The sequence below is a fragment of the Octodon degus genome, unplaced genomic scaffold (genome assembly GCF_000260255.1).
Source record: "Octodon degus isolate 3935 unplaced genomic scaffold, OctDeg1.0 scaffold00118, whole genome shotgun sequence".
In the NCBI taxonomy this organism is placed as follows: Eukaryota; Metazoa; Chordata; class Mammalia; order Rodentia; family Octodontidae; genus Octodon; species Octodon degus.
In genome coordinates, this window is record NW_004524694.1 from 6,985,438 (window position 1) to 7,005,755 (window position 20,318).

Below are 20,318 nucleotides of genomic sequence, written 5' to 3' on the forward strand. Positions count from 1 at the left end.
TAACACACACTTATCTCAAAAAGATAGGTGAGTCAGACAAAAAATTAGCAAAGAGATAGCAAAACTGAACTGAATTCAATAAATGGACTTAGTGGACATTTAAAGAATGTTCCAAACGACAGCATCTAAATACACATTCTTTTCAGCGGTATGTAGGATGTTCTCTAAAATAGACCATATACTAGTCCACAGATCATGATCAAGTAAATACAAGAAAACAGAAATTATCCCGTGAATATTTTCTTACTTAAGTGCCATCAAACTGGAAATTAATGACAAAAAAAAGCACAAAAAACTCATAAATGCATGGAAATTAAATAACACTCTCCTCAGCAACCAGTGGGAGGCAAATGAAATTAAATAAGAAATTAAGAGATATCTACAATCCAACTAAAATTCAAACTCAGCTTACCAGAACTTGTGGGATGCAAGCAAATGAATGAAAGCAGGTCTCAGAGGGGATATTCGTAAGCACACACATTAGGGAAACAGAATGAGAAAAATTAAACACCCTAATGCTTTGCCCCAAGCTTCTAGAAAAATAAGAGCAAACCAAGCCCAAAGCCCAAAGACATGAGGAAATTATAAAGATTAGAGCAGAAATCAATGTAATGGAGACAAGGAAAACAATACAAAGAAGTAATGAATCAAGGAACTGATTCTTTGAAAGATTAAATAAAATTGACAAATCTCTAGGCAACCTTATCAAAAATAGGAAAGAAAAACTCAAGTTCAAGCAATAAGGAATGAAAATGGCAAAATTACTACAGATTCTGTGAAAATTCAGATCATTAATAGCTACTTTGAAAATCTTTACTCTCATAGAATTGAATACATAGAAGTGGACAGATTCCTAGATAGTTACAAATTATCAAAATCGAATCAGAAGATATAAAAGCTCTGAATAACAAAATATCAGCCAATGAAGTAGAAAACATAATAAAAAAATTACTGACAAAGAAAAGCCCAGTTCATGATGTATTAGCAGCTGAATTCTATAAGATATTTACAGAATATTTAATCCCAATATTCCTCAAACTCTTTGGGCAAATTGAAAAGGAAAAAATACTCAAAAATTATTCCTGGAGGCAAGTACTACACTGATAACAAACTCAGGACAAGACTTAACCAAAAAAGAGAATTATAGGACAAATTCTTCCATGAATATGCATGTAGAAATCCTCACTATAATACTAGGTAACAGAATGCATCAAATTATCAAGAAGATTATACACTATCACCAGGTAAGATTCATCCCAGAAACTCAAGGATGGTTCAACATACACAAATCTAGAAATGTAATACACTACATCAATGGAGTCAAAATGAAAAACCACATAACCATCTCAATAGGTACAGAAAAGGCTTTTGACAAAATCCAAAACTTATTCATAATCAAAGCCCTACAGAAAATTGATATAGATGGACTATACCTCAATCTGAGAAAAGCCCTCTATGACAAACCAATAACCAACATCATTCTAAATGGAGAAAAACTAGAAGCTTTTACACTAAAAATCAGGAACAAGACAAGGATGTCTGCTATCAACACTTCTTGTTTATTTTTGTATTTTAGGGAAGAGTCTATAGGATCTACAAGGTCTCACCATGTAGATAGGACTCCTAGTGATCCTCCTGGGTTCAGCCTCCCAAGAGCTGGGATTATAGGCATGTACCACCATGCCCAGTATCAATTGCCATCTCAGCGTGCCCCTGGGGCAAGGCCAGCAGGGCAGGACTGGGGATCAAACCCCTGGACCCTCCGCCTGCTTGCAGGTGCCTTAATCCACTGAGTTATTAAGCTGGCCCTTATTAACACTCCTATTCAATATAGTTCTGGAAACATTAGCCAGAGCCTTTAATCAAGAGAGTGAAAAAAAGAAATAAGAATATATAAGGAAGCAGTTAAAGTATCATTATTTGCGGACAACTTGATAATCTACATGGAAGATCCATTAAACTCCACCAGAGAGCTCCTAGAAGTAATAAACAAATCCAGTAGCACAGCAGGATGCAAATTCAACCCCCCAAAATCAATAGCATTCCCCTACACAGTTAACAAATTCACTGATACAGAAATTAGAGAAACAATACCCTTCACAATAGAATCCAAAAAAATGACATACTTAGGAACTAATCTAACAAAGGAAGTGAAATATCTATGTAATTACAATACTCAGAAAAGAGAGACTGAAGAGGATTTCAGAAAATGAAAATATATTCTTTGTTCTTGGATAGAAAGAACCAACATCATGAAAATGGCCATATTCCTAAAATTGTTGTACAGATTTAATGCAATCCCTATCAAAATACCACTAACATACCTCACAGATCTAGAGAAAACATTTCTAAAATTCATTGGGAATCAAAAAAATACCTAGAATAGCAAAGGCAGTATTGAGCCACAAAGGAAAGATGGGATGTTTTATAATCCCTGACTTTAAATTATACTACAAATCTACTGTGATGAAATCAGAATGGAACTGGCAAAAAAACAGACCTGAGGATCAATGGAATAGATGAGAACATCTGGATACAAGTACAAACACACTTTCCCATTCGATAACTTCAAATTAAGACAACTTTGCGATACTATCTCACCCCAGAAAGAAGTGTATCATAAAGAAATCAACTAATGACAAATTCTGGAGAAGTTGTGGGGAAAAGGAACCCTTCTCCATTTTGGAGGGAATGTAGATTGGTACATTCACTACGGAAACCAGTGTGGAGTCTCCTCAAATACCTAGGGCTGTAAATCCCATTCCACCCAGCTATTTACCTCTGGCTATTTTTCCAAAAGAACAGAAAACATGCCATACTAAAATACATGCACCCATGTTTATGGCAGCACAATTTGTCATAGCCAAACATTGGAAGCAACCAAAATGCCCATCCCCTGAGGAATGAATAAAAATGATGTGATATTTTTATACAATGGAGCGTTACTCCACTATAAAGAAAGACAAACTTGAGGGTTTAATAGGTAAATGAATGCAACTAGGGGCTATACTTATAAGTAAAATAAATCAGACCCACATGTGTAAATATCATATTGTTTCCCTAGTGTAAGACACTGAAAGAGTAAATAAAATCTGAATGGTTTTATAGACATTGTAAAATGGAAAGAAATTGAACATAAGGAATAAATGATGGAGATGAGTGAAAGGAGAAAATATAGGAAAAAAAGGAAGAGGAAAAGTTATGCAAATATAGGAGAGCCAAGATGATGGTACCTTTAATTTCCATCAGCTTTAAGAAAATACCAGCTAATGTTTAAAATTTTCACTTTGACCTACTCTATATGTTAATATTTGCAATCTGACCAACTACATTGAAGACAGCAATGTGCAATCAAAAACCATTGTTGAATACCTCTCACCTTGTACTGCTAAATGTGTACCATTGTTCCTAACGTCTTACCAATTATTATTATACTCTCTTTAAATTAAATTAAAAGTGCTGAAGTAAAAAGATGAAGAAAAAATGAAAGTTTATAGAAAGCAAACATTAGGGTCAGCCAAACAGCTCAGTGGATTAAAGCGCCTGCTTAGGCAGATCCAGTGGCCAGGTTTGGTCCCCCGCTTGCCATGTTGGCCCCGCCCCTGTGACACACTGAGACAGTGATTGAGACTGTGCATGGTGGTGTGTGCCTGTAATCCCAGCTCTTGGGAGGCTGAACACAAGAGGGTCACTATGAGTCCTATCTACGTGGTGAGACCTTGTAGGTCCTATAGACCCTTACTGAAATACAAAAACAAAAACAAAAACAGCAAGCAAGCAGTAATGTTCAATTATTTGTTCAATCTTGCAAACAAATATCTCTTATTATGAGCAATAGATTTGACAATAAAGATACATAATATAACAACCATTGTTAATCTGTTATTCTTGTTTGAAAATCTGTACTATATGCATTGTTGCTCATTACTGTGTTTCTGTCATTTCTTACTATTGGCTTTTGCTTTATTTACTCTTTAAAATAAAATTAAATTAAAAACAAGATAAAATATAGTGAGTGCCTGCCCTGCTCTCTAAGATGAGCATGACCATGATGTCATGTACTAATAAAAATATGCATCAACTATAACCATCAAATTGAAATTTTTCTTTCTTTTTTCTTTTCAATTGCTCTAAACCTAGTAAGTAGTGATTAAATAGTATCCCTGCACTTGGAATAAACATTTATTTTGTGACATTATCTGCCATTGTTAGATAGATAACTCCGTAACTGAACAAAGAGTAATCATTGATTTTCATGAAATTTTAATGTTTAAAACTGAACAATTGAGACCAGGCATGGTGGTTCATGCCTACAATCCCAGTGCCAGGGAAGGCTCAAAACAGGAGGATCACTATGTGTGCAAGCTAAGGAGTGAGATCCTGTAGCAAAATATACATTTAAAAATGGAATATTGTACCACTTAAATATAAAATACAGGATACAAGGCCAGAGAGATAGCTCAGCAGTGCTGTGCCTGCCTGGCAAGTGTGAGTTCCTGAGTTCAATTGCTAGTATCTCCCCAGGAAATGCATAAAATATAAAAAGAATTGATTTAAAGGCTACTCATTTAAAAAAATGTATTTAGTACAGGGTCTACAGGGTCTCACTACACAGATTGGACTCTTAGTGATCTTGTTTTCAGCCTTCCCAGCACTGGGATTACAGGTGTGCTCCACCACGCCCAGTGTCAATCACTCTCTCCGTGTGCCCAGGGGGCGGGGCAGGCAGGGCACACCCAGGATCAAACTTCAGGGCCTGTAACTGCCTAAACAGGCATTTTAATCCCCTGAGCAATCTGGCTGGCCCAAGGCCACTCATTATGGAAGATTTAAACTAGAAAAATAAAAAGTCAATTTACTGAACTAATGAGGATGGAGGAAATACAAACAATTGATCAGTAAAATATGGGGGAAAATAGTGGTAATATATGACTGAGCTGAGTATCAAGAGAGGTAACCAAAACAAAATTTATGTGATTCTTAGGAAAATAGTTCCTTAAAAAAAGCACACAGGTCTAAAATATAATTAATGTTGCATTTGAGCACTAATTTAAAAATCCAGATGTTCAATGGATAATTAAATATATGTAGATTTGCAGAGAGTATGTTTACAACTTAGTTTCAATATATTGTATTTTCCCCTTCAAAATCCTAAAAAGTCCTAAATTTTCAGTGCTATCTTTCACAACTAATCACAGAAACATACAAGAGCTGATACTAGAAGATCATACTGCACTCAAACATTATGTCATTATCCAGGTTCATCAGCCTGTAACAAAGTTTAATAAACATAATAATAATGAAAGTCTGGGAGATAGCTCAGTGATCTAAATGCCTGCCTGGCAAGCACAAGGACAAAGGTTCGGTCCCTGTACCACATGACATGCTGGCCCTGCCCCAGGCCCACTGAGCTGGCCACCAAAACTGGGCATAGTGGTGCATGCCTGTAATCCCAGCGCTGGGGAGGCTGAGACTGGAGGAGAACTGCCTAGGTAGACCCTGTACCACATACATAATAAAAGAGTTAATAAGGTATGTTTTAGCTAATTATTATCATTTTTAATATAACTCCAGGGGAAAGTATAAAATAAAAATTAGTCCTGTATTTTGAGTCACTTTATGAGGAAAAATGATTCTGGATTGATTTAAAGAACAAAACCCTGCAAACTGGGCATGGTAGCACACACCTACAATTCCAACACTTGGGAAGCTGTAGCTGGAGGATCAGTGTGAGTTCAAGGCCAGCCTGGGCTACGTAGTGAGTCCAGATGAGCCTAGCTATCTAGTGAGACCCTGTCTTAAAAAAAAAAAAAAAAAAAAAAGTCAGAAAGAGAGAAAGAGAGAAAGAGAAAGAGATAGAAAAAATATGCAACTTAAGGGAAGGAAAACAAAGTTTTTAAACAAGGAGGGGAAGAGAGGTTGAAGGGAGGAGAGGGGGTTGGGGTAAAAAGAAGAAGCAAGGTACATCTTGTACAAGTATAAATTCCCTGTGATGAATGCAATTAGGTATATCTAAATGCATCACTATAATTAAAATTAAAAATGGAGTGATTTTGAAAAAGTAACAAGGAAAATGCAAAAAAATAGGAGAGAAGTTCTAAGTGGTGAAATCTGCTCCTGCAGCACTACACAGAAGCTTTTAGCATTTCGATGTGACACAGGTACAAAGAGGAATGGACTGAAAATAACCTGAGATGATGGAGAAATTTATGAACTTAGAATGTAGTATCAAATAGACTACCCATAGCAGAGATGAGAGGTAGGCGAGAGAAACTGGGCAAAGAAAAGGAAGTTGTGATCTTCAGTTTTAGGATTTCACATGTGAAACTAGTCTAGGGAAAAAATAAGATATATATCCTAATAAATACGTTTCTGAGGGTGTTGCTAGAAGTTGCAGATACTTGGGGGCCTTGTTTCAGATATCACACCTCCAAAAGTATAAGGGAATAAATGTCTGTTGTTTTGAACCACTATGCCCCTGCCGTCTTGAGGTGGCAGCCACAGGCACTGTCTTCTACTGACAATCCTAGGAAACAAGAGACTGCGGAGACATACAAAGGAAAACTTCAGGAGGAATGAGGACACCAGAGGGAGCATCCCCTATGAAGTGCACCCTGCGAGTGATTGGTCACGTTACTGATTCTCAATCGTTTGCTCTGAGTGTAAGCAAGGCTACCCTTTTCTAAACTCCACTTCCGCCAACCACCTGATGGTCTTCCATCACCAAGTCGTCCATCCCAACCTTCCAGCTTCACGTTCTCAGCTGTGCCTTTTTCAGTAAGTGTTATAATAAATATATATAGCACAGTCTTCTATCCCAGGAGAAAATCAGAATACAAAGTTATCCTTTGTTTTGTTTTGTTTTGTTTTGTTTTATTCAACTCTGGCTACTACCTTACTTCAATGACTTTTTTCAGCTGAGAGAAAGAGGGCCCAACACATTTTCTGGGCCCCTTTCTCCCTCTCAGATAGAAGCTTTTTTTTTTCTCAATAAATTCATCCTCCTCTTAAGAAAAAGATAAAAGGAAATCCATAAAATTTCTCAATTTTAATAACCCTACTTCCCACGATCTATGACCTAGATATCAGTATATATTTAGAACCTCTTTTTCCCCCTTTGACAATGTTAACAATTCACTGACATTCTAGAGAAGCCAATCCATATCCAATTCAAGATAACATAAAATTTGGCTTCTGTGGTCTTGGACCTTGAGCATATTTCAGCAACACTTAAGTAACCATCCGAATGGGAAACAATTTATCGTTAAAGCTAAAGCATGTGCTGGGTGCGGTGGTGCACACCAGGCCCCAGCATTCTGGGAGGCTCAGGGGAAGGGGTTCAGGCCAAGGTCCAGTCTCAGGCAAGTTAGGGAATCCGTGATGCCCTGTCTAAAATCAGCAAAAAATAAATAGGACTGGAGGTAGCTCCAGTGATTCAATCTCTTATACCAAGAAATGTATAAATGCCCTAAAAGAGGAAGGAAAATTAAAATATGTTTTATTGATAGTGTTTTTCTTTAAGTCCCCAATGTCAAATGAAATAGCTTAATGCTATACACAGAAGTCAGTAAAGTATTAGTAAATGCTGTCCATTTGATCCAAAACGATCACCTTTATAAGAATATAAAACAATGGAATTTCTGCATATAAAGACTGCTAAACGAGCCCTAGTATCTGAAGTTCAAATGAAGTCTAATGGAATACTGGCAGAACAGTGAGCCCCAAAGAGCAGCAGAGTCACCTTATGTACATATCAATTTATATTAATTTGAATCTACAGTAGGAAGAATAAAATAAATGAACATACATGGCCATGGCAAATACAATAAAAATGCAACTCCAATAAAATCTGAGCATATGGGATAAACATTTAAAATTTAATTTAAAAGTCTAGTTCTATTATATAAAAGAAATAATGTTTATAACTTGGAATAAATGATGGAAATGAAAAAAATGTGAGAAACGATATGGTAAATTGATATACAAAAGTGGCTCCAAGCAACAATAGCAGACCAACGCAGTGAGGCGAAAATGAGAGGTAGGAGGAGCCAAGTGCGAGCTCCAGGGGACACCTTGGTCAGGTCACCTCAAAGAATCAAAGGTGCGGATGGGGAGGAGGCAGCCGCCAGCGCTGATGCAATTCTCCTTCCCAACTCTGAGAAACCGGTCAGGGACCATGAGACGATACGGGTGCCTCGAAATCTACCGGAGATGGGAGATCCAAAAGTTCGGTTGTACTTCTTTAATATTTTGTGCTTTAACTGAATACAACCAGTAATTGTCTTATTTTTAGCTGTGATACCTTTAAGACCCAAGTCCAATCCAATAGCTCAGGCCATTTTATTCACTCCCTTAGAGGGCATGGGATCAGGGGCGTGGCGCATTCCACGCGGATGTGAACACGAGCAGAAGCGTGTACGCGCGTGCATCTGCTCATGCTCGGTGCCGTCACGCGAACATTTACACGCATATTATTTAATAATGGAACAACCCTGTGCAGTAGGTGTTTGTCACCACCCTCCTTTTAGGGGTAACAACAAGAGCAAGTTAAAGATGATTGTATGATTTGTGCTACGCAACAGAAATAACTGAGTGGCGCTTGAAGCCGCAATCTGAGTCCAAAGCTTGAATTCTGAACCCCAACGACCCTGAGCCGAGCCTGGCCATGTGCGATCCTTGGTGCGCCGTGTCGTCTATCTTCACAGCTCTGTTCCACTGACATGAAGGATTCCCATTTTCCCAGCAGACTGAGAGTTGAGGACATTATGTAACTTATGCAAAGACAGCAAAGAAGTGACAGGGCAGAAATTAGAATCCCCACTGTTAAAATTTATACATAGTGTGAAATAGTGATGCAACGTTTGTTAAATCAAATCATTTTTCTTTCGAATCAATAAAAGCTCACTTTATTTTTATCCACAAATAATCCAAGAAAACATGTCTCAAAAATACCTCTAATTTTTGTCTCAATATATCATTATTTTATACATTAAAATAACTACATTCAAATTACATTAGCCTGCCAGAGTAAAGATTCCAGTTCTTAGCAATCTACTCATTAATTTATTTTGATAGGTACTTTTTCTTTCCCCTTATAAGCATATGCAGACTACTGGGCTCCAAAGGGAGCCCGGAGAGTCATGGAGTTTTGCGGATAATCATTGCTAGGATTCTGTCCACAGCCATGTAATATTTTTGGCATCAGGGGACTATAAACCCCTCTAGAAAGGGAGAACAGCCTTGGATACAATGGGCAAAAAATCAACACAGTTAAGAGAATGATATTCTTTTTGTACACTGTCATTCTCTTCACTAACACAGCTAAAATCTAACACAACCTATCAATATGCTCCGGGAAGAAAATAGTTCATGCAGAAACAGACGCTTTGCAAATGCTTCGCTCTACTTCAATGTTAAATGAAATGCTTCATATGTCACTTCCGATGACAATCTTCTTAATTAATTTGAGGATCTTTGATTTAATTCAGAGGAAAGAAAAGAAGGTAGTATCTGGTTTTAAGAAATTGGACTGGAAACATCAGCTTATTTTATATTTCAGCAGTAGGAAGGGTAAGATAATATCCAACAAGCTTTAGCGGTAAAAATCCACGTCCTTCTGTAAAATACTGAGTCATCCAGACCCAGATGCTTATGACAGCTATAACAAATCCTTTACCATGAGACACAATGTTATAAATCGAAATTCTAGAGGTTCGTGAACTTTCAGCCTGTCCTCTCTACTTTACTGCTCTCTAAATTTCCCTTGCCCACCCATGCATGAACAGAGCTTAATCTGGGTTAGATCCAGCTGGATCTTAAATCCAAAAACCTTTAGGAGCCAACCAGGTGACTTCTAAGACTTGCGATCAGAGATGTGAAGGCAGTGAAGGACACACCGTCCTCGTGGTGCCAGTGCGGAACAGATTGTCAGGTGGCGAGAGGAGCCGGAATGTCCTTTGCTGTCTTTTTTATATGGGTTCAGACGCTAGACATGTGTGAACCAAGATACCTTCCTTCGGGAAATGTGTCAATACACTGATACGTGATTGCTGTTACCGTTACTAGGTTTGACTTCATGTATGTCTTTACAGATTGGCTTTATGCTCTGGTAGTTTCCCATTTTATATAATTCCAGTATGAAGGCACTTGCAAGGTTACTGGACATACTTTTTTAAAAATTAAAAACAATCCTGTTTTCATTTTATATTGTTGTTCACCTGTGTACTTGACTGTTAATTCAGATTGAATGTAAGGATGTCGAACTTTATGGCAAAGGTGCTATCTACAAAGAATTACAATGTACTTTTTGGGAATTAGGTGTTTCCGTAAAAACTGCTTGGTGAAATGAATCTGACTTACCAAACTCCTTGGGAACGGCTATAGAATAAACACAGTTGTGTCCCACACTATAATTTTTTGGATAATTTGGTGATAGAACAGTGCCTTCTGATCCTGTTGAGCGACTCCCACAGGGTGCTAGGAAATAAAAATGATAAAAATGCTACCATTAGAAAATGTTCAAAGTACCATGAATAACTTCTTGATATAAAAATGGGCTACTGGATTTCAAAGTGTAGAATTTATGCCATTTTTAACAAGCTCCTCCACTGTCAAATACCCAAATAATGTACATGGGCAACATTTTATAAATATTCAAATTTACTCTTTTCCCATGCAAAATAGTATAATTATATTATAATTATGGTATCTCTAAATGAGACGAGGCAAATGTTTGTGGTAAACTCATAGAAAAGAGATCCTGTGAAACACAAGACAGAGGATGCACTTGGATGAGAGCTCTGGTAGTGAAAGAGACCCGAGTTACATATTAATAGAGACTGAAAGTTGCTATTCTCTAGCTGAATGAGATCATTCAAAAATTAAGTAAAATGGGAAAGCATAGCCAAAGAAGAAGTTCTGTAGCACATTAAAGGTTCAGGATCAGATAAATAAGGCACGGCGATGCTTGGCAGCCAAGGCACAAGAAAGTTTCATGAGAAAGAAAAGGTTTAAACCTTACAAAGTGGTTAGTAAAGGTGGGGGGTGAGGGTGGAGGGAAACCTGGACTGATTTGGAAATCTGGAACATAAGGAAGTAGGTTGATTCTTTCTCATTCCCTTAGGTGGTTTCCAAGGGGACAGGTCTGGCCAGGCGGGCCTTTCCAATGGCCTCTCTCTTTGTCTTTGTTAGAACATCTTTGCTGATCTCCTGATTGGTTGGTCCTGGATAGAACCTTGTGTTTCTCTTCCAGTTTGGATCCCTCCTGCTTGCAGTGTCTTTTATTGATGTACATATCCACTCTGTAAGTTTTTTAAGCTATGTCTTCCTGGGGAAAGGCTGCATTTATTTTGAGCAGCTAGTTGGAAAGTTGTTGTTACTCTGACTCTCTCTTTTTATCAATATAAGACTGATGGCTTGATATCACTCAGCTTGCTTAATGGGGTTTGAATTTGTACTGAAAGAATAGAATATAATTTATTATTCTTCTGAAGCACCAAAAGGAGATTTTTGGCATTATTAATAATAATTTATTCTAGAACAGCCCTCTATAAACTACAGTCACCAGATCAAACTCAGCTGATGGACAAAGAACAGGTTTTACATTTTAAAAGAGCTACAAACAATGAAAAAAGTACAGCTGCATATAAGTTAATTGGTGGAGCCCAAAATGATATTTGGTGCTTTACACTAAAATTTAATGTTTGGCTGTTTTTCTTTTCTTTTTCTTTCTCCCTTTTTGTAATACTGGATATGAAACTCAGAATATCCAGTGTGCTGGACAAGCACTCGACCACTGAGCTACATCTCAGCTTGACTTTGGTTTTAAAGAGCACCTGAAGCAATATTAAATTACTGCTAAGAGAGTTTTGAGGAGCAAAGAAAGAAGGAGAAAGAATATATAGGCACAAGACAGCTATCCCAGTTATATGACTAATTTCATTTATTCCTGGAAAAGTTCAGTTTGTGCATATATTGGTTGATTAATTTTGCAATAATCCCTGTATCTTGTAATCTGGTCAACATTTGCAGACAATAAGACACAGCACTAACCATTGCTAATTTCTTATTATCCTGCTTTGCAACTCCTAATCACACTTTTTATTTCTTTTTTTTAAATAACCTTTCTTTAAAACAAAAAGAGGGCCTTGTGACAATTTGAAAAAGTCAAAACTTTGGATGGACTCCTGACAAAAATTTTAAAATATAGCAATAGGTATAAAAATGCCCAAATCACAAACGGTATATTATACTGAGTAACATGGCTAATGAATGTTCTGACTTTTTTTCTTAATATTCTGTAAAAGGAAATGAAATAGTTACAATTAAAGAGATTGAAATTAAACTTCCTAGAAACACAAATTGACAGTGACAAAGCCACACTTGCTGCCATCACTCATTACTGTTTGAGAACGAAGCCGACAGGCGTATTCTTATTTTGGCACTGAGGTCTTCATTCAGCTCATAATGCTAGTGATGAGGGAGTCATTCAAAGACAGAAATGCTTTTTATGTTACCTTCCTATCTGATATTCAAGCGCTCAAACTGAAAGTGACAATACTTTCAGAGGAGGTGACAAAAGCTGTTATTTTTATATCTGGAAAGTAAGAACAGAAGTGAGTGCTTCTCACTCAAGTTCAGTTCTGAGACTTAGTCATGCACATTCTGCCAGCCTACCTTAGTGTGTGTCACCTTTCATTTGCTTCATATACCTTATTTTGCATAATAGATGTTCAGGGCAGCTTTTGTTGGAAATCTTATTTATAAAGGTGAGGGTTTTTCTTTTAAACCAAGAAAATATGTAAGACAAAGTCAGTAGCATGTTCTTATGGTCACTAATATATCAAACCTGTTATGTAGACTGGTAGCCATAATCAAATGGTTTTATGTTTGTTTTTTATTTTTTTCTATGTATGTGGGGTGGTTGTTATAGAATTCAGCACTCCTCTTTCCTAAAGCTCTCCATAGAGCCTTGGTTAATCTTGGACTTGTGATCCTCCTGCCTCAGCCTCTAAAGTTTTGGAAATACAGCTGTGAGCTCTCAATTTACATTAGTAATGTGGAATACTCTGGTGACTGACAATAATCACATAGTAGCTATTGTAATCTGTTTCATCTACAAAACATAAGTGCCATCGGCCCAGCCAGCTTCACTCCTTGTGAATTCTGGTCTCTGTTATATTCTCTTTCTAATGTGACTCGTCATAGGAGCTAGCAGAGAAAGGACAGCATTTATCTATGTTTAGTCCTAAGAGTAGGATATAAAAGCAAACAAAAATGTTATATTTTACCATTGTTTTTGCTTTTTAACATATACTTCATATATTCCTTTAAGCTTTTTCAAAGTGGCAATTATTTTCTCTCTATCCATTATAATACATTGAACATGAAAACCTACTTGTTCAAGGCCACAACTAATATAATTTATGAATCTATAGTTCACTTGTAGGTGTGTGGAACATGCACAATTACTAGAAGATGTGGCTCTGTAAGGGTGGGTACAGATGGGTGAAAGAAAGAAAGAAAGAAAGAGGGCTGAGGGCTGGGAGATGGCTCAGTAGGATAAGCGCTTGACTGGCAAACGTCAAGGATCTGAGTTCAATCCCTGGTTCCACAAAAAAAAAAAAAAAAAGAAGAAAGAGAGCTGTTTTATTTGAATGGAGACATCAGTAAGTTTTGGAAAGGGCCATGTTCTTTTTCAAAATCACACTTGATCATGAGAAACTCTTGTGCTATTTTAGGATCTGCCACCATTCTGGCAATGACACTAATATCTACGTAACCAGTTGAAACTAATCATATTGTAAAGCACTGAAGAATTGCATTTGTGAAATTATTAAAGTTGACAGATGCATTTTAGATACAAGTATTGATCATATTTATACATAAGAAACTTGTACCTGCACATGACATGACTGGATTCTTTTCTTCCCATATCCCTACCTCCTCTTCAACTCATCTTCCTTTCCTTAGAGAATTGTACTTTTTTTGATTTTTTAAAAATAATTTTTATTCATTTTAATGAGAAAAAAAGAAAATAGTAATGGAACAGTTTCAAAACAGGTTTGTAGGATGGTTACAATAATTAATACACTGCATATTGTTGTCTTTGTAGTAGTTATTCAGAGGACAAGATGTTTAGCCAAGATATCATGTCTTCATCTTGTCCTTATAATTGTACTTTGTATGTGTTTAGAGAACCAAAATAGTTTTGAGGTTTTAAATATCAAACTTAGCTTAATTTTAAATGATGTTTTTCTTCACTCTGTCTTACTAGCTTGGGGTCCAGTTACTGATCGATTGCTTCTACTTTTACACAGTGTATCTCCTGCCCTCTACGTTGTCTTTTGTTGTATCTAGCCCAGTCCAGACTTTCAGCAGCTTCTATATAGGCTCTTCCAATAGATGCCCAGGTCTACTCATCACAGCATCATATAATCAGTAATGAGATTTCTAACATGCAAGCTGTCCCCTATTTTTTCCTCTCTTCTCAAGACAGCACACAGGCAGGGCAGATTCTGTGTGAGTACTTGTTGGCTGACAAAGTGAACTATGCGTCTGAGACCAAGCTACCATACAATGATGCTCCACATAGACTGTGTTTCCTATCTAGATGTCCCCTAGAGCTTTTTATGCTCTCATAGGTGGGGCTTTTGGGGGTTACCACATCATGGGTTTGTCCCCTGATGGGCTTATAGCTGGATGTGGAAGCCTGGTTGAGAGATGTTACTTGAGAGGGTCTAGTGCCTACCCAGCCCTCTGCATCCCTCTCTGCTTCCTGCTTGATGTGTTCAGAAGCCCTTTCTCCTCTGCTGTGACTCTCTACTGTGATGCCCTACTTTGGATTCAGTCAACTATAGACTGAAATAACTGCAAACTAGGAGCCAAAACCTTTCCTTCTCTAAGTTGCGAGCTTGGGGTGTTGCATCTCAGTGATGAGGGAAGTGACAAGAGAGCATGCAACGCTGGTATTTCTTTGGTTGAACTGGCCCCAGAAAATTCACTTACATTTAGTGTGAAACCCAGACATGTCTTTATAAATGGATATGAACTTCTTTCTGTGACTTACCTTTTTGATGTTTCTATGTTTGATTACCTAGAATCACTGTTGTTTCACATTCTGGGGAAATATACAGTGCTAAAGTCCTGAATGAATCTTAGAACATTCGCAGCATTATCAGTGATACAAGGGTTAAACACCAGGGCCTCCTGGATGCTGAGCACCACTGAAAACATTCAAAGTCATGCCTGCCAATTCACAGCACCACAGGCACACTAACCTTTCATCAATCTGGGGCCTCCCTCCCTGACTAAGTGACAACACCCCCATTTAAATTTCTCATTCTTTCTCTCTTTCTTTTGTAGTTTACTTTTAAAAATACCTTTGGCTGAATTTGTAATTTGATTCATGTAAGTAAAATATATCTATGTTTCTTGGTTTTTTTGTTTGTTTGTTTGTTTGTTTGTTTTTGTGGGTACTGGGGACTCAATTCAGGACCTTGCACTTGCCAGGCAGGCACTCATTCTACTGAGCCATCTTCCTGGCCCTGTCCAGGTTTCATTTAAATTGAACACACTTGCTTTACTCTGCCTGGATTATGTCCAGGCTTATAGTGGATATGTCCAGTAATGTGTGGATTATGCATTATGTCTGGTACTATAGTGGAGAGATGTGATATGTTACAGTTTAGATGGAAATATCCCCCCAAAAGTCTCCTGTATTCCAAGGTAGGGCCTACACTCATCAGAGAACAAACCCAGTGCTCCCTTTGCTATCACCTGTGTAAAAAACTGATCCATAATTCTCCACAGAGAACTGAGCCACTGCTGGAGTTGTAGCTGCCTGTGCTCTCAGGAGAGGCTGGTGAGAGCACAGCCTTTTGCTTACTCTCTGCTTTGGGGCTGCTGTGGGCTGGGCTCTTCTTCACCATCCATGCATCGAACCCTCTGAACCCTTATGAAACTGTGGGGCAAGTAAATCTCTCCTCCTTTGCATCTCTAGTGTCAGGCATTTTGTTCCAATCTCGGAAAAGCTGACTAATACATGTGAATTCTGGAGTAACCAAAGTTTAGATGGTTTCTAGCTGCCTCAGGAAAAAGACTTTCCTCCTATGGCTTGAATATGGCCGTGTATGTGGAACAGAAGAGGAGCACAGGACGTGGACAGCAACAAGAGGCACCTCAGTTTGCCAGAGCTAATTCATGGAAACAACCCAAATGCCCATCAACTGAGGAATGAAGTAAAATGATATGCTATTCTATACAATGAAGTACTACTCATCTATGAAAAGGATCACTTGAGGGTGGTGTAGGTAAATGGATGCAACTAGAGACCATACTCAGAAGTGAAATAAATCAGCCTTGCATGTGTAAATATCATGTCACCCTAGTGTAAGAAACTGAAAGTTTAAATAAGATCCAAAATGAACAAGCATTTTGAAAGGGAAAGAAACTGCTGAAAAGGACAATCAAAATGAGGGAAAAGAGAAAAGAAGAAATACAAAAGAAAAAATACATGTACGCACACACAAGATAGCTAAGATAATTATGCTGCTAAATTCTATGAGGCCTATTAGTTCTTCAAAAGGAAGGTAGTGTTTCTACAATATCATTTTGTATGCCTATATCTTATAATCTGAACAACTACTTTGAAAATAATAATATACAATATAATAGCCATTGTTGATTTCCTATTGTCTTGTTTTAAAGTTCTGTATCATTTTTACTTTTTTCTCTTTAAAATATAAAATGGGGAAGGGAAAGAAGAAGAGGTGCTTGACCACTGAGTGAAGTAGGACAATGTCGCACCACTTATGCTGTGTAGAGCCTTCTTGCATGTTCAGGTACCTCATAAGTACCTTGTAATACTTTCAACATAGCCGGAAGCTACTTGCAATTTTTCATCTGTCTCTTCACTTGTGTAATGTATAATTTATTATCAAATATTCTCTATCATGAAAATTATTACATGAAGTATAAATTATTCTCAGAAAGCCGGTGAGGTACTTCTGAAAGTGGTGACTGCTCACAGGTCCCAAAGGAGCAATGCGACATATTAAATCAATGATTTACTGGATGTGACCTGTGACTACTGGAGATTGGAAGAACTGCTGTACTGTACAAAACTGCAACGGCACCTCTAGCAAATAACTTACGTTCTAATATAGCCTGACTGAATGTCACGAACCACACATGCTAGCACAGGAGGAGCTGGGAAGTGAGATTTCCCAAGGAGCATTTTTCTTTTTTTAAAGATAAAGCTTCCTGGCCTCAAACTCTTGGATACGGATGTGAATGCAGATAACCACTATATTCCCACAACTGACATTAGGACTAAAGTTATTTATTTATATTTTACTTAAATTTCTGATTTTTTTTCTACAAAACAAAGCTTTGTAATAGGCCATGGCCACTGAGGAAAAAAAAAAAGTAATTCATATTCAGCATAGTGTGTGCTGTATTCCTTTAAGTTCTATTGTAAGGACTGTAATTTCTATCTTTTCCACTGGTTCCATTTGATGAACAGACCTCTCTTGTACTGACAGTGTTGTATTAACATATTTGCATGCCCTATCATTTTTTTTTCTGTAAAGGTGATGGGTTTCTGGTGCATGAATCATTACAGCTTCAGAGTGAATTATGGCTCCTCATATTGTATAGAAGGTCCCTTGCTATATTGAAAGTTTTAGAACTTTCTATTTTGTCTGAAATTACTATGGCTGTCATACTGTCGTGCCTTTGCCTGAAATACTGTCATCCTCTATTTTAGCTATATTGAGCCACTTTATTTCAAATGTCTCTTATATAGAGTATATAGTAAAGACTAGTTTCATATGGTATATTAATTGCCATGATCCATAAACTTGCTCTCCACTCTGTTGTAATATTTGATAACTATATATATTGTAATCATATATGTTTTGGTTTTTATTATGTTTTCCATGGATATATATAGAAACAGCTGAGCATATATGTATGATGTATAGAATACAATCTTTTTTATATTATATATTAATCTTTTATTTTTAGGTACATACATTTGTGAGGTATTATGGAATGCTAAGACAAATTCACACATTGCAGAATTATGAAACAAGGCCAATTAACATTTTAAAGAGTAAAGTTACCATTGTTTCATTTCCTTCTTTGTGCAAAGCCTTGATCTTACTGAAAATATCTATTTACCCAATTTTTTATGCTTCCTTCTGTACTCCTGTAAAAGCGTAAATACATCACTTTGCTTACTTGCCTTAGACGGTAAGCCTTCCAGGCCATTTTACCATAATCATGATAAATACTATCTCAAATTATGAGTGACTATATAAGTAATATAAGTTTCTTATTTATTTTAATCTTTTCTTTCCCCTGTTATTTTTGATACATTTATGTTCAGTTATTTGCAAAACTACAAGTATAACACTGGCATGTGTCTTCTGTCGCTTTGTCTGCTTAAAAGTAAACAAAACAAAAGAAAACAAAACAATACAAAAATCCCTCCCCATGGCTTATGAATTGCAATCCAGTAATACTTTTCTACTATTAAAACAAAGCCCATCACAATACGGTGGCTAATGGTGTGGAAACTCTGTTAATGACTCAATAAGTCAACTTAGTTGAGACGTGGGCTTCCACATCTGTCTCTCCACTGATGGCCTGGACTCATTCATTTTTCCGGTTAAGAAGTCACCTCCTTCAGCCTTCAGCACTTGGTGAGATGCAGGACAGACTGTGCTCCCAGGGGAAGCAGGACATTCTGCAGGAGGGGCACACAAATTGCGACCTTCCTTGGACAGATTTTCATACTGACAACAAATCCTAGTCAGCATTAGTCTGGGATGTGGATTGTTAAACTAGGCTGCCTACGCCATTCTGTTTTTATCCTAAATTTTGCAAAACAACACATTGGGCTGACCAAATAGTTCAGCAGATTAACATGCCTGCAAGCAGGCGCAGGGACCAGGGGATCGATTCCCCCAGCCTGAAATGCCGGCCCTGCCCCTGGGGGCAAGCTGAGACAGCAATTGAGACTGGGAGAGATGGCGCACACCTGTAGTCCCAGCTCTTGGGAGGCTGTAAACAGGTGGATCACTATGAGTCCGATCTAGTAGTGAAACCCTGAACATCTGTAGAACCTTAAACTACAAATTGAATAAATAAATAAATAAATAAATAAATAAATAAATAAATAATAAAAATCAACATGCTGTAGGCTTAGCTCTAAAATATCTCCCCACAGCTTTCCCCTGCCACCCCTTCCAACTCACCATTTCTGCCTTTGGACCAGCCAAGCCCAGACTAAGGCCCCTCAAATTATGAGCCACCAAACATCTTTCCATCTTTAAATTGTATAGCAGAGGGACATTTGAGACAGGAAATAAGGAAGAGGAAGTAAAATAAGAAAGGAGACAAAGAAAAACATGACTAAAAAATCCAAAACTTCCAGACCCAGGTCAAAGTTGTGCAAAGCTATCCATAGTGGCATTCCTTTAACTAATTTGAGCTCCTTTCTTTTCAAACTGTCACAGCCCAAATCCCACAAGAACACTGTAAGTCCATAAATTCCCTTAATTTTAAAAAGCAAAGAGCAGGAACCTGATCCTAAGATAAAGGAACAGGGTGAGAGAATTCAGAGCATATTCCATTTATTCATTTTTAAACAATCAAACAAACACAGATGGGCTCGTATGTGCAAACTGAGCCAAGGCTCCTCTGGGAAGAGGCCCGCTTTTCCTAGAGTTTCCACCCTCTCAGCCTAAATGCTCCCAGTTTCAGGAAATAATGTGTCATGTTTCGCAGAGCACGTGTGGCTTTAAATTTCTGTCTCACAAATCAGTCCTTCCTGTGCCTTTTCCTGGCCAGTCCCCAAAACCCTTTTTCTGCAGTGGGAGTCGGCGAGCTTCACTTACTCTGTGGGCAAGTGCGTATGGATTCCTGGTCTTGGTAGGAGCCTCTTCAGGTCATGTCCTGAGACATATTTCTCATCGATGAAAATTATTCAGTGTTATCATTCATACACCATGAAATTCACCCTACTGAAGTGCCAGTTGAGTGATTTTTAGCATATTGACAAGTTAGATAACAAACTACCAAATTTCACCATATTGTTATCGTCTCTTAAAGAATCCTAGTACTCCTGAGTATTATGAGCTGTCGCCATTTCCTTCACTCCCAAGTTACTGTAAATTACTAATCTATACTTGTATAATAAATTGCATGGAAAGACGATTTCTTTAAATGATTGAAATTGAATTACCTTTTTTATTTTTTTGGATTTAGTAAAGGTTCTATGCGGTCTCACTACACAGATATTGGACTTATAG

General features: G+C 37.5%; 1 protein-coding gene across 1 annotated transcript in view; it reads right to left on the reverse strand.

The window, feature by feature from the left end:
* The window catches only part of Csmd3 (CUB and Sushi multiple domains 3), a 1,279,636-nt gene that overhangs the window by 245,725 nt on the left and 1,013,593 nt on the right, over positions 1-20,318 (reverse strand). The window contains exon 35 of the mRNA XM_012516661.2: positions 10,360-10,476. Coding sequence (XP_012372115.2) covers positions 10,360-10,476 — 117 coding nt within the window. The remainder of the gene's footprint in view (positions 1-10,359; positions 10,477-20,318) is intronic.